The sequence below is a fragment of the Rhinolophus hipposideros genome (assembly GCF_964194185.1).
Source record: "Rhinolophus hipposideros genome assembly, chromosome: X".
In the NCBI taxonomy this organism is placed as follows: domain Eukaryota; kingdom Metazoa; phylum Chordata; class Mammalia; order Chiroptera; family Rhinolophidae; genus Rhinolophus; species Rhinolophus hipposideros.
The window spans coordinates 15,695,076-15,707,756 of NC_138046.1; the positions used below are offsets into that span (position 1 = coordinate 15,695,076).

Genomic DNA, 12,681 nt, shown 5'->3' on the forward strand with positions numbered 1-12,681 from the left:
AATGAACCAAAGACACATCATAATTAAAATGGCAAAGGTTAAAGACAAAGAGAGAATCCTAAAAGTAGCAAGAGAAAAGCAGTTAGTTACTTACAAGGGAGCTCCCATAAGACTGTCAACAGATTTCTCAACAGAAACTTTGCAGGCCAGAAGGGATTGGCAGGAAATATTCAAAGTGATAAAAAGCAAGGACATACAACCAAAATGACTCTACCCAGCAAAGCTATTTAGAATCAAAGAACAGATAAAAACATTCCAAGAGAAGGAAAAACTAAAGGAGGTCATCATCATCAAACTAGTATTACAAGGAATGTTAGAGGGATTTCTTTAAGAAGAAGAAAAAAAATGATAAAAAATGTGAATACTAAAATGGTAATAACCATATATCTATCAACAATTACTTTAAATGTAAATGGATTAAATGCTCCAATCAAAAGATAGGATGGCTAAATGGATAAGAAAACAAGATCCTTGCATATGCTGCCTACAAGAGACTCATTTCAGATCAAAAGACACACACAGACTGAAAATAAAGGGATGGGAAAAAAGATATTTCACGAAAATGGAAATGAAAAAGAAGAAACAAACAAAAATAGGCGGAGTAACAATACTTATACCAGACAAAACAGACTTTAAAATAAAGGCTAAGACAAGAGACAAAGAAGGACCCAGTAATCTCAGTTCTGGGTGTTTTTCTGAAAAAAACCCAAAATGCTATTTTAAGGGGATGTGTACATATTCACCGCAGCATTGTTTATGATGGCCAAGGTGTGGAGGCAGCCTGGGAGGCTGTCAATGGAAGAATAGATAAAGAGTAGGTGGTACACATATACAATGGGATATTGCTCGGCCATGGAAGAGAATGGGTACTTGCCACCTGTGGCGGCAAGGATGGACCTAGAGGGTGTTGTGCTGAGTGGAGTGTAAGACAGAAAAAGAAAGATTCAACGTGATTTCACTTATATGTGGAATCTAAAGGACAAAATAAACAAACAAATAAAAAAGAAACAAATTCATAGAGTCAGAGAACATTTTGATGGTTGCCAGATGTGATTGAGGTTAGGGGTGAGTGATAAAAGGGAAGGAATTACAAAGTACAAATTGGTTGTTACACAGTAGTCATGGGGATGTAGGGTTTAGCATACGGAATATACTTAAGAATACTGTAATAACTAGGTGTCAGATGAGTACTAGATTTATTGGGGTGATAGGTAAGAGAGGGTTTGGGGGCAGGGTGAAAAAGGTGAAGGGATTAACAAGTACAAATTGGTAGTTACAAAACAGTCACGGGGATGTAAAGTAAAGCAGAGAGAATATAGTCAATAATATGGTAATAATTATGTATAGTACTAGGTGGGTATTAGACTAGTCAGGAGGATCACTTCTTAAATTATGTAAATATCTAACCACTAAGCTATACTTCTGAAATTAATATAAAATAATATTGTATGTCTAAATAAATAAAGTATAAAGAAAGAGAAAGGATGCAAGATTTTTTTTAAAAGAACATACAGAATATACAACAAGATTCTTTAAATAATAAACTGTAAATAATTCTGTAAAAAATAAACAATCAATACATTTTTGGTCCAGCTAAACAAAAAACAAACAAACAAAACAACAAAAACTAGTGTTTCATGGAAAAATGAGCTAATTTAGCTCACATCCCAAGCAATCACTCAAGTGCTTTTCCTAGGGAATGACCATCACACTTTTGTTTGCAGCAGAGGTGATTTATGCATACATCTTAGCTTGTCACACAGAACATTAAAAATATGTGTGTTTAAGTTTGAGATTTAATAAAATTAATATTTTGTACTCCTTTATCAAGGGCATTTATTTGTTAAGTAAAAGTGGCTCTTTTCTTCTTTCCTCCTCCTCCTCCCCTGCCCCCTTCCACTCTCCCTCCCCCTCTTCATCCACCTCTCTCTCTCTCTCTCTCTCTCTCTCTCTCTCTCTCCCCCCCCCTCTCTGTCTCTCTCTGTCTTTCTGTCTCTCTGTCTCTCTCTCTCTCTCTCTCTCTCTCTCTCTCTCTCTCTCTCTCTCTCTACTGTGAGTACCTCATATTGAAGAATACAACAGGAGTAGCACATTTTGTAGTACACTTTGGTGCTAGTCTCAATTTGTGCTAAGATGATAGGAATTTTATCCAGTATCGCTCTTGTACCATCAGTGCAAATGTCAACAGAGGGGAAAAGGCAAATAATGTCTATTTATTCTTTTAAAAATAGTTCTGGTCTTGCAGACCCTCTGAAAGTGTCTTGAGTACCCACATGTGTCTGAAGACCACACTTTGAGAAACACTCTTCTACTGAATACATTACAAGTTCCTAAGCAAGGCATGCTCGGCTTTCCATAGGCGGTTTCTGTATTTATCTCCAGCCTCACTGCGCTTTATGTGCTTATAATCCTGAAATGCCTCTAGTTTTGTGTTGACCATGCTCATTCATGTGTTTCTTCTTTCTCTGATGCCTTTCAGGCTACAAGATGCACTACGATACACAATGTCCCTCCCCTTGCCTCTCTAACTCCTAGTCATCCTTTGAGATCTAACTCCAATTCCAGTTCCTTCACAAAGCCTTTCTTAAATTCCACCCACTTAGAGCCTTCCTCTGTCCTTCTTAGTACGTTCTGCATATCTCCATTACTCATATTTTCCTATCACAGTAATCTCTTTCTACTTCATTCTCCTTCTTCTCCACAAGATTATGAGTTTCTTGAGGGCAGAAAGTCTGCATGAATGATGGTTGTAACCTCGCATTGTTCTCTGCATAGGTTTTCAATAAGTTCTGTTTGAATTAATGCAGTAATCATTGTAAATATACTCAACAAGACAAGCTTGGGGGAAAATGAACAATTCCCACAGATCATGTTTTCATTTAAATTTACCACGCGTACCACAAACAAATTTTCACTTTAACACAGAATTCAACCAAACAACAAAAGGATAGGGACTTCCATTTATTGATATATCTATTCAACAAACTAATCAAATGTCTACTTTTTCCTATCTCCATCAGCTAGAGGAGATGAGAGCCAATGGTTATACAATGATTATTAGCATTGCTATGACTGGGATCAAATGATTTATTTTCATGTCCTCCATTTAACAGCTATGTCATCTTAGGCAAATTAATTAATGTCTCTGAGCCTCAGTTTCCTTAACTGCAAAATGGAAATAATAGTACCTATTTTAAACAGGTTTTAATAATCACTTGAGATAATTTAAGTGAAACATTTATTACAGTTTCCAGTACGCAGTTAGACAACTATCAAACTCATCCTAGACAAAGTGCTACATACCTCGTTACTGAATATCACTATGGTCACCTTCGAAGTACTCCCCTTGGGAAGCTATGCACTGACGCCAGTGCCTAGTCCACCCTTCAAAGCAATTTTGGAACTCTTTTTCTGGAATGGCCATCAGAGCTATCGTCGTATTACCCTTGATGTCCTGAATGTCATCAAAATGTCTTCCTGTCAATATTTCCTTTATCTTTGGGTAAAGAAAGAAATCATTGGGGGCCAGATCAGGTGAGTAGGGAGGGTGTTCCAACACATTTATTTGTTCACTGGCTGAAAACTCCCTCACAGACAGTGCTGTCTGAGCTGGTGTATTGTCGTGAAGCAAGAGCCATGAATTGTTGGCGAAAAGTTCAGGTTGTCTAACTTTTTCACGCAGCCTTTTTAGCACTTCCAGACTATGCTGAATAAGCATTGATTTAAATCAAATGGTCATGGTTTTTGTCTTCAAGGATATTACAAACTGATTTTAGCATCATATATATGAACAATTAATCTTATTTAAAACGAAATGAAGTAAAATGCAAAATAACCATGCAAGCAACATGGTTTGCAAGCATAAATTAAGAAAGCACATTGAAGAAAAATAGGAAAATTAAGAAATAGTCTTGCTATGGCCCTACAATCCCTTGCTACTCCATGGATCAGCACCGGTATCACTAGAGAGCTTGTACAGAATCATGGCACCCACCCTAGACAATTTGAATCAGAATCTACATTTTACCAAATCCCTAGGGCAATCCTTTGCATGTTAAATCTTGAGAAGCACTGGTATAGAGAGACAGACCTCATGTCATTAAGATTCTCGCAATGACCTCAAAATAATTAATGCTGCATGCATACTTGGGCTCATCTTACTGTTTTAAGGGCTCACTTGAATCTTTGTGAGCTTTTATTTTATTTTATTTTTTTACTTATTGCTTTATTTTATTGTCACTTATTTTGTTTTTTTCCCCATTAAATTTATTGGGGTGACAATGGTAAGCAAAATTACATAATTTCAGGTGTACAATTCTGTATTACATCATCTATATATCACATTGTGTGTTCACCACCCAGACTCAGTTCTCCTTCCATCACCATATATTTGATCCCCCTTACCCTCTTCTACTATCCTCCTCTCCCCTTACCCTTTGGTAACCACTAAATTGTCTGTGTCTATGTGTTTTTATTTCTTTATTTGTCTGTTTTGTTTGTTGTTTTCAATTTTATATCCCACATATCTGTGAAGTAATACGGTTCTTGACTTTTTCTGTCTGACTTATTTCACTTAATCTCAAGATCCATCCATGTTGTCACAAATGTTCCTATATCATCTTTTCTTATGGCAGAATAGTATTCCATTGTGTATATATACCACATCTTCTTTATCCAATCATCTATCAAAGGACACTTTGGTTGTTTCCATGTCGTGGCCACCATAAATAATGCTGTGATAAACATTGGAGCACATATATGTTTATAGATAAATGTTTTCAGATTTTTTGGGTACTAGGAAAATCGGAAAGCCACACGCAAAAGAATGAAACTAGACTGGTATCTGTCACTATATACCAAAATTAACTGAAAATGAATCAAAGACTTAAACATAAGACCTGACAAAGTAAACTGCATAGAAGAAAGCATAGGTACTAAACTTATGGACCTTGGGTTCAAAGAGCATTTTATGAATTTGACCTCAAAGGCAAGGGAAGTAAAAGCTAAAATAAACGAATGGGACCATATTAAACTAAAAAGCTTCTGCACAGCAGAAGAGACCATCAACAAAACAGAGGTAACAAACCAAAAGGGAGAAGACTTTTGCAAACAACGCCTATGATAAGGGACTAATATCCAAAATATATAAAGAACTCATACAACTCAACAACAACAACAAAACAAACAATCCAATTAAAAATTGGGCAGAGGACCTGAACCAACACTTCTCCCAAGAAGACATACAAACGGCCAACAGATATATGAAAGATACTCAATTTCACTAGCTATTAGGGAATGCAAATCAAAACCACAATGAGATATCACCTCACCCCAGTCAGAATGGCTATCATCAACAAGACAAATAATAACAAGTGTTGGAGAGGTTGTGGAGAGAAAGGAACCCTCATACACTATTGGTGGGAATATAAATTGGTGCAGCGGTGATGGAAGGCAGTATGGAGTTTCCTCAAAAAATTAAGAATACAATTACCATACGTCCCAGCAATCCCTTTCCTGGGTATCTTTGTGAGCTGTTTGAGCACTGTATTTGCTGTTGATTTCACCTGTTCATTTTACCTTACACAGAAGGTAAAATTCCAAATTAATCTCACTTGCCTGGATGAAGCTAAGAACCAGGTAAGTCTCCTTGTTAAACCTTGGACTTTGGGTGCTAAACAAAATATATGTGCCATGCTTCTGTGTCTTGTCAACTTAAAAGAGAAACCCGTGGAGGAGAATTCTTCTTTGCAAGAGCACAATAGACTTGGATTTCAGTTTGGTTAGGGATTTTTATCTGTTAAAATGTTTTCTGAATATTTAATAAACACAAATGAATATTTTTCTCAAAGATAACCTCTAGCATATAAATGTCCCTCTAGAGCAAGAAAGATCAGCATAGAAGATGTATTTAACAGAAGTTATTTCTCAATGAGATAAGCCTTTTAAAATCTAGCTGTATTCTTTATCATTAGATATTATGGAGAATTGCAGTGGTTCTAAAACTTTACTTTTCACGTGAACCATTTAAGAAGCATAATAAAATCCAGATTCCAGGGCCTCCCCCCTGGAAGTTCTCATTCAGGAAGATTTAAATAGGACCAGAAAGATGTCATCAGGGTCTCTAGTTGATTGCTTGCAATCATGCTTTGAGAAAGAAACCTAACCACGTCAGAATATTGAATCAGAACACCTGGGAAATGGAAGAGGCAATATGAATTAACTGAATATTTATTATGTGCCAGGTATATGAAGAACATGATCACATTTCATCTTTACCTTTTCATTTTATGGGGGTGGGAAGGGCTGTTATCTCCATTTTACAGATTGGAAACTAGGTCACCTATCTGGGAATAGTGGAACCAAGATATGCTGCTAAGTTTCTCCAACTCTGTAATTCATGCTCTTTTCACCACCACACAATATAAACCCTTAACCTGGGTTTGAATCTTAGCTCTGTAACATTTCACTTTTGTAACTATGTACAAGGTACTTAGTTTAATCTCCTTGAGTCTTAATTTTCTCATCTGAAAAATAGGAATACTAGCAGCTCTGTCAACATTGTAGGATTGTTGTGACAGTAAGAGCTGATCATAGATGTGAGCTCAGATGTGAGTTCTTGAACTTTTATTTCCATAAAATATCCCTTGGTATTAGTCAGTCATTGAGGGGTCCCACCGTCGTTTGAAAGCTGATGAGCATGGAACTACTTTACTTGGTTTTGTATTGTCACTTCCTTGTTTTTGATGATAAATGAATGCATAATCACTGCAGAAATTTTGGAAAACAGGAGTAAGAATGAACCAAAATATCACATTATTTCCCTCAATTAACATAACTTTACCTCCAAATCCTTTTCCTTCTGTGTTGGCAGAAAATCTCATCATCTTCCCTCCCAAGATAGTACTAGGATTTAAAGAAGCTGTCAAAACACAAAATGAAGTATTGACCTCTAACCTCTCCTTTGGTCCATCATGGCAATGATGGAGGTGGCTGTTCCACATGTAGGACCTGGCCACATTCTCAGAGCTCCTTTTCTAAAAGGTATACAGGTCCCTGCAACTTCACACTCCTAGACCTGCATCTTTCCCAGTCTGGAGAAATGCCCATCCTCTCCCTCTGCTACTTTCAGAGACACATTTCTTTCCTCCCTCCCTCCTTCTTTCCTCCCTCTCTCCCTCCCTTCTCTCTCTCTCTCTCTCTCTCTCTCTCTCTCTCTCTCTCTCTCTCTCTCTCTCTCTCTCTCTCTCTCTCTCTCTCTCCCCTCACTTATGTAAACCTAGTCAACTCTTCAGTGGGTTTAGGCTTTTATGAACAATAAGACATGTCCAAAGTTATCTCTGCTTTCATACTGGGTCTTGCAAAAAGTATTTGAGGCAAGAAATTAAAAGGCAATCTGCTTGGATTGTGGGGAAAAGGAACACAAATATGTAAGGAAGGAGAAAAGCCCATATTCATGTTTAAAAAGACCTACCACATGTAGCAACATAAAAACATTCTGGGGGAAAAGGCACCTACCATCCATCATTCGGGAGAAACCACTTTCTCATTTTGGCATATTTCCTTGCATTTGTTGTCATTTTGGCATATGTCCTTATATTTGACATTTATACTCTATTCTTACATTTTGTTTTGTATCTTTGCTTTCAGTTAGCATTATACAAGAATCATTTCCCATGTTGCTTAAAACTAGTGAAATTTTAGGTTATATCCAAATTTGTATAATTATAAATTATCTCATGATAGATATCTTCATACAAAATAATCTGTCTGCATTTTGACCTATTTTCTTAAGAAATATGCCTAGCAGTAGAAATACTAAACTATAGGGTATGTAGTTTTTTTTTAAACATATGAATCCATTCATTAATCCAACAAGGATTTAACTGAATACCAGTCACTGTTGTTATTTATTCCCAAGCTAGAAGGAGATTTTGACTTCCTGTGAGTGTATCGATATAGCCACCATCCATGTGCCTTCAGAAGGCAGGTGATGAAAAGGCAAGGACCAGAATAACGGTTGGTCCCAATGGTCATGTTCCCTCTTAATGAGGAGAATGTGGGGTGAATATTTGCAATGTGGAATGAGTGAATTTTGATTCACCTTTGGTTTTGTTCAAGTCCCAGAGACATTACAGATTTCAACGCATGCCTTAGCACAGTTCAAACATTTGCAAGATTATTGTATAATGAGAGGTGGGGGAAAGGCTGGACCTACCCATTTATATCTGCAGATGAGGCATTCACATGCACTTCCTACAATGAATTAGACCAAATCCTGGCTTCATGCGTGTGTGATTGGTACAGTTGCACTGGATCCCACAATTAGAACGGCCCTGCACTTGGGTTGATGCTCTGTTGTCACCATCTTGAAATTCATAATAATTTTTAGAAGAAGGAGCCTCACATTTTCATTGGGTCCTGCACAGTAAGGTCTTACTGCCATAGAAATGACACAGACATTGGATGAACTGAAGGATCTTTAGGGCTAGTTTTGATATTTTATAATGCTGTCTGTTCTCTACAGAGCCCTTTAAGATTTTTTTTTTAGACATTACGTTTTACTTTTATTTTTTTAAGGAGGGCGCAGCTCACAGTGGCCCATGTGGGGATCGAACCAGCAACCTTGGTGTTATCAGCACCATGCTCTAACCAAGACAGCTAACCGGCCACCCCTCTATGGAGCCCTTTAAATGGATCAGGCTCCCTAGCACAAGTTCCTCATGAGGAATTCTATAAAGATCAGATGTAGGCGGTAGTAACGTCATGTCAGGAGTATTTACCGCACTTGTCCACTGTCTTCTTATGATTCACTCTTTTTCACTTTTGTTTCCCCTTCATTTCTGATCTGTCTTGTACCCGACTTTCAGTCGTTCTTCCAGTACCTGTTCTGAGGCTCTATTTGAACAAGCTTTTGATTCTTGGCACTGTTTGTTAGATATAATGTGGAAAACTGGACCTACTCATTTACAGCTGCAGATAAGAGGCATTCACATGTACCTCCTACAATGAATTAGACAAAATCCAGGAACCCAACAGAAAAGTATTTGTTATTTACGGGATGTGGAGGGGGAAAGAGGTAAATTGGTTTAGGTTAGAAATGGTTTGTTCCTGAAGTTACTCCTTCCAGGAAACCTTCCATTCTTCTCCAACAGTAAGTTAGCTGACTCTCCTATGTGGTCCCATAGCACTCTGTACTCATGCCTACTAATACTTACCGGAGAGCAGGGTGAGTGCAGGCTTACTTGACAATATCTGACGCTACTTATATAAATTGATTGAAAGCAGGCACCACGTTATGTTTTCTTTATTTTGTTGTTGTTGTTGTTTAGCTTTTATTTCATAATCATAAACTTAACTCTGCAACCCAGCTAGACTTGGAGGGGGCAAGGAAAATACGAAACCCACGAACTGCAGCGAGAGCACAAAGATTATGGGGTGTTCTGAGCAGATGGGGCAGGGGTGCTCTCCTGACTATAGAAGGAATGGTCTGGTTAAGGGAAAACCAGTCAAATGCATCAGAGTTGTCCACAGTCAGCAATGGTGATCTTCTTGCTCGTCTTGCCATTCCTGGACCCAAAGCGCTCCATGGCTTCCACAATCTTCATGCCATCTTTCACCTTGCCAAACACCACATGCTTGCCATCCAACCACTCAGTCTTGGCAGTGCAGATGAAAAACTGGGAACCATTTGTGTTGGGTCCAGCATTTGCCATGGACAGGATGCCAGGACCTGTATGCTTCAGAATGAAATTCTCATCATCAAACTTCTCCCCATAGATGGACTTGCCACCTGTGCCGTTATGGCGTGTGAAGTCACCACCCTGGCACATAAAGCCTGGAATAATTCTGTGAAAGCAGGAACCTTTATAACCAAATCCTTTCTCCCCAGTGCTCAGGGCACGAAAGTTTTCTGCTGTCTTTGGAAGTTTGTCTGCAAACAGCTCAAAGGAGACGGGGCCCAAGGGCTCGCCGTCGACAGCGATGTCGAAGAACACGGTGGGGTTGACCATGGCTGAGCGCGGGCAGGTCCGGAGGCGGCATCTGGAAGGCTATGTTTTCTTATATAGCCTTTAAAACCAGGTATAGTGTCTGGCACATAGTGTTTGCTGAAAAGTATTTATTCAATGAATTAATGTATGGGTAAGTTAGTGATGTAATTATTTCACTTAAAAATGTATTACTCTATATGTTTTGAACAGTTTTAGGTTTACAGAATAATTGAGTAGAAAGTACAGAGTTCCTACATACCCCCTTATGGCCTTCACTGCAGTTTCTTATATCATTAACATCATGCTTCAGTGTGCTACATTTGTTAAAATTCACTAACCAATATTGATACATTATTTTTAATGAAAATCCACAGTTTACATTTGGGCTCACTCTTTGTATGGTACATTCATTGGGTTTTGAAAAATGTTTAATTACACGAATCCACAATTACATATCATACAGATTATTTTTATTGCCTTAAAAATCCCCTGTGCGCTAACCATTCATCCCTTTTCCCTCACTCCTCCCATCTGAACCCCTGGCAACTACCGATCTTTTTACTGCCTCCAAAGTCTTGCCTTTTCCAAAATATTATATAGTTGGCATTATGCAATATAGCCTTTTTAGTATAGCTATTTCAGATTGGATTATTTCACTTAGCAATGCATTAAAGTTCCTCCACATCTTTTTGTGCCTTGAGTGTTCCTTTTGGTTATTGCTGAATAATATGCCATTGCTCAGATTTACTACAGTTTATCAATTCACCTATTGAAAGACAACTTGGTTGCTTGCAATTATGAATAAGATTGCTATAAACATTTGTGTGCATATTTTTGTGTGGACATAAGTTTTCAATTCCTTTGAGTAATTACGTAGGAGTGCTATTGCTGGGTCATATGATAGAAGTATGTTTGGTTTTGTGAGAAATTGCCAAACTGTCTTCCAAAGTGGCTGCACCATTTTGCATTCCCACCATCAGTGAATAAGAGTTCCTTTTCTCCACATCTTCACCAGTATTTGGTATTTCCGGTGTTTTGCATGTTTGCCGTTCTAATATGTTTGTAGTGGTCTCATTGTTTTAGTTTGCATTCCCTAAAGGCATACGGTATTGAACATTTCTATATAATATTTTGTCATCTGTATATCTTCTTTGGTGAGATACTTGTTCAGATCTTTTGCCCGTTTTAAAAATCAGGTTGTTTTCTTATCGTTGAATTTTAAGAGTTCTTGGCATATTTTGGATACCAGTCCTTTATCAGATATTTTGTTATGTAAAGACTTTTTCCCAGTGTGACTTATCTTTTCATTCCCTTAACAGTGTCTTTTATAGAGCAAAAGTTTTAATTTTAATTAAGTCCAATTTACTCAATATGGAAGGTGCTTTTGATGTCATATCTAGTCATCATCAAACTCAAGGCTACTTAGGTTTTCTCCTATGTTATCTTCTAGGAGTGTTGTAGTTTTTTGTTTGTTTGTTTTACATTTAGATCTATGATCCATTTTGAGTTAATTTTTATGGTAGATGTAAGGTCTGTATCTAGACTGATTATTTTAACACATGAATGTCCAGTATTTCCAGTGTCATTTGTTGAAAAGATTATCCTTTCTCCATTGAATTGCATTTTCTCTTTTGTCAAAGATTAGTGGACTATATTTATTTGGGTCTATTTTGGGGCTCACTCGTCTGGTCCACTAGTTGCCTTTTGGCCTATTATTCTATTCTATTCTATTCTATTCTATTCTATTCTATTCTATTCTATTCTATTCTATTCTATTCTATTCTATTCTATTCTATTCCTATCTATTTGCCTATTATTTTACCAATAATATAACACAGTCATGAACACTGTAGCTTTATAGCAAGTCTCAAAGTATTCTAACTTCAATATTGTGTTGGCTATTCTGCGCCTTTTACTCTTCCATATAAATTTTAGAGTCAGTTTGCTCATATCCATTAAACAATTTTTGGATTTAGATTGGATCACACTGAATCTATAGATCAAGTTGGGAAGAACTGACATTTTGACAACATTCAGTCTTCCTGTCTATGTGCATGATACATTTCTCCAATTATTTTGGTCTTTGATTTTTTTCATCAGAGTTTTGTAGTTTCCCTTATATAGATCTTGAACAAATTTTTTTTAGATTGATACCTGAGTATTACATTTTTTTCATGTTTCATTTCTTTTTTATCACCGAAAAAATCCATGCCCAATATAGAAAATATGAAAAGCAAGATATCATAAAACTGTCCACAATCCCATTGGCCTCGCATATATTTTTAAAGATATTTATGTATGTATGCATTTTGGTGAGGGGAATTTAATTAGTTCCAACTAATCCTCTGCTGTTAGAAATTTAGGTATTTTAGCTTTGCAATATTGCAACTTAGACAAACAGGGATAATTAAATGAATATGGATTAGAATTTTAAAAATAAACATTTAAACAATCTTAAATATTCTCAGAACAAGAAGAAATACTTAAAGATTCACAGAAATTTACAAAAACACTACTATTACTAAGATTTACAATAATCTGATGATAATGTCTAGGAACCCTAATTCTGATCAAATGAATGTTTTTACCAAATTGTCATGTTAAATTACTAGCTTTGTGCCAAATGCTTTTAGACAAATATTTTCAAACTACATTACATAGAGGCCATGGGAGCTGGAAGCTATTAGCACAC

At 36.9% G+C, this 12,681-nt stretch overlaps 1 protein-coding gene across 1 annotated transcript; it reads right to left on the reverse strand.

Annotated features, from left to right (window-relative positions):
- Positions 1 to 9,347: 9,347 nt before the first annotated feature.
- On the reverse strand, positions 9,348 to 10,026 carry LOC308494189 (peptidyl-prolyl cis-trans isomerase A-like). The gene has a single exon (XM_081041679.1). It carries the CDS (start codon positions 10,008 to 10,010, stop codon positions 9,516 to 9,518), a length of 495 nt encoding a protein of 164 aa, XP_080897805.1. The 5' UTR covers positions 10,011 to 10,026; the 3' UTR covers positions 9,348 to 9,515.
- Between the last annotated feature and the right edge of the window lie 2,655 nt (positions 10,027 to 12,681).

Bases quoted from the DNA above. Each gene is read 5' to 3' on its own strand.
- LOC308494189 (XM_081041679.1), bottom strand. From the start codon at position 10,010: ATGGTCAACCCCACCGTGTTCTTCGACATCGCTGTCGACGGCGAGCCC.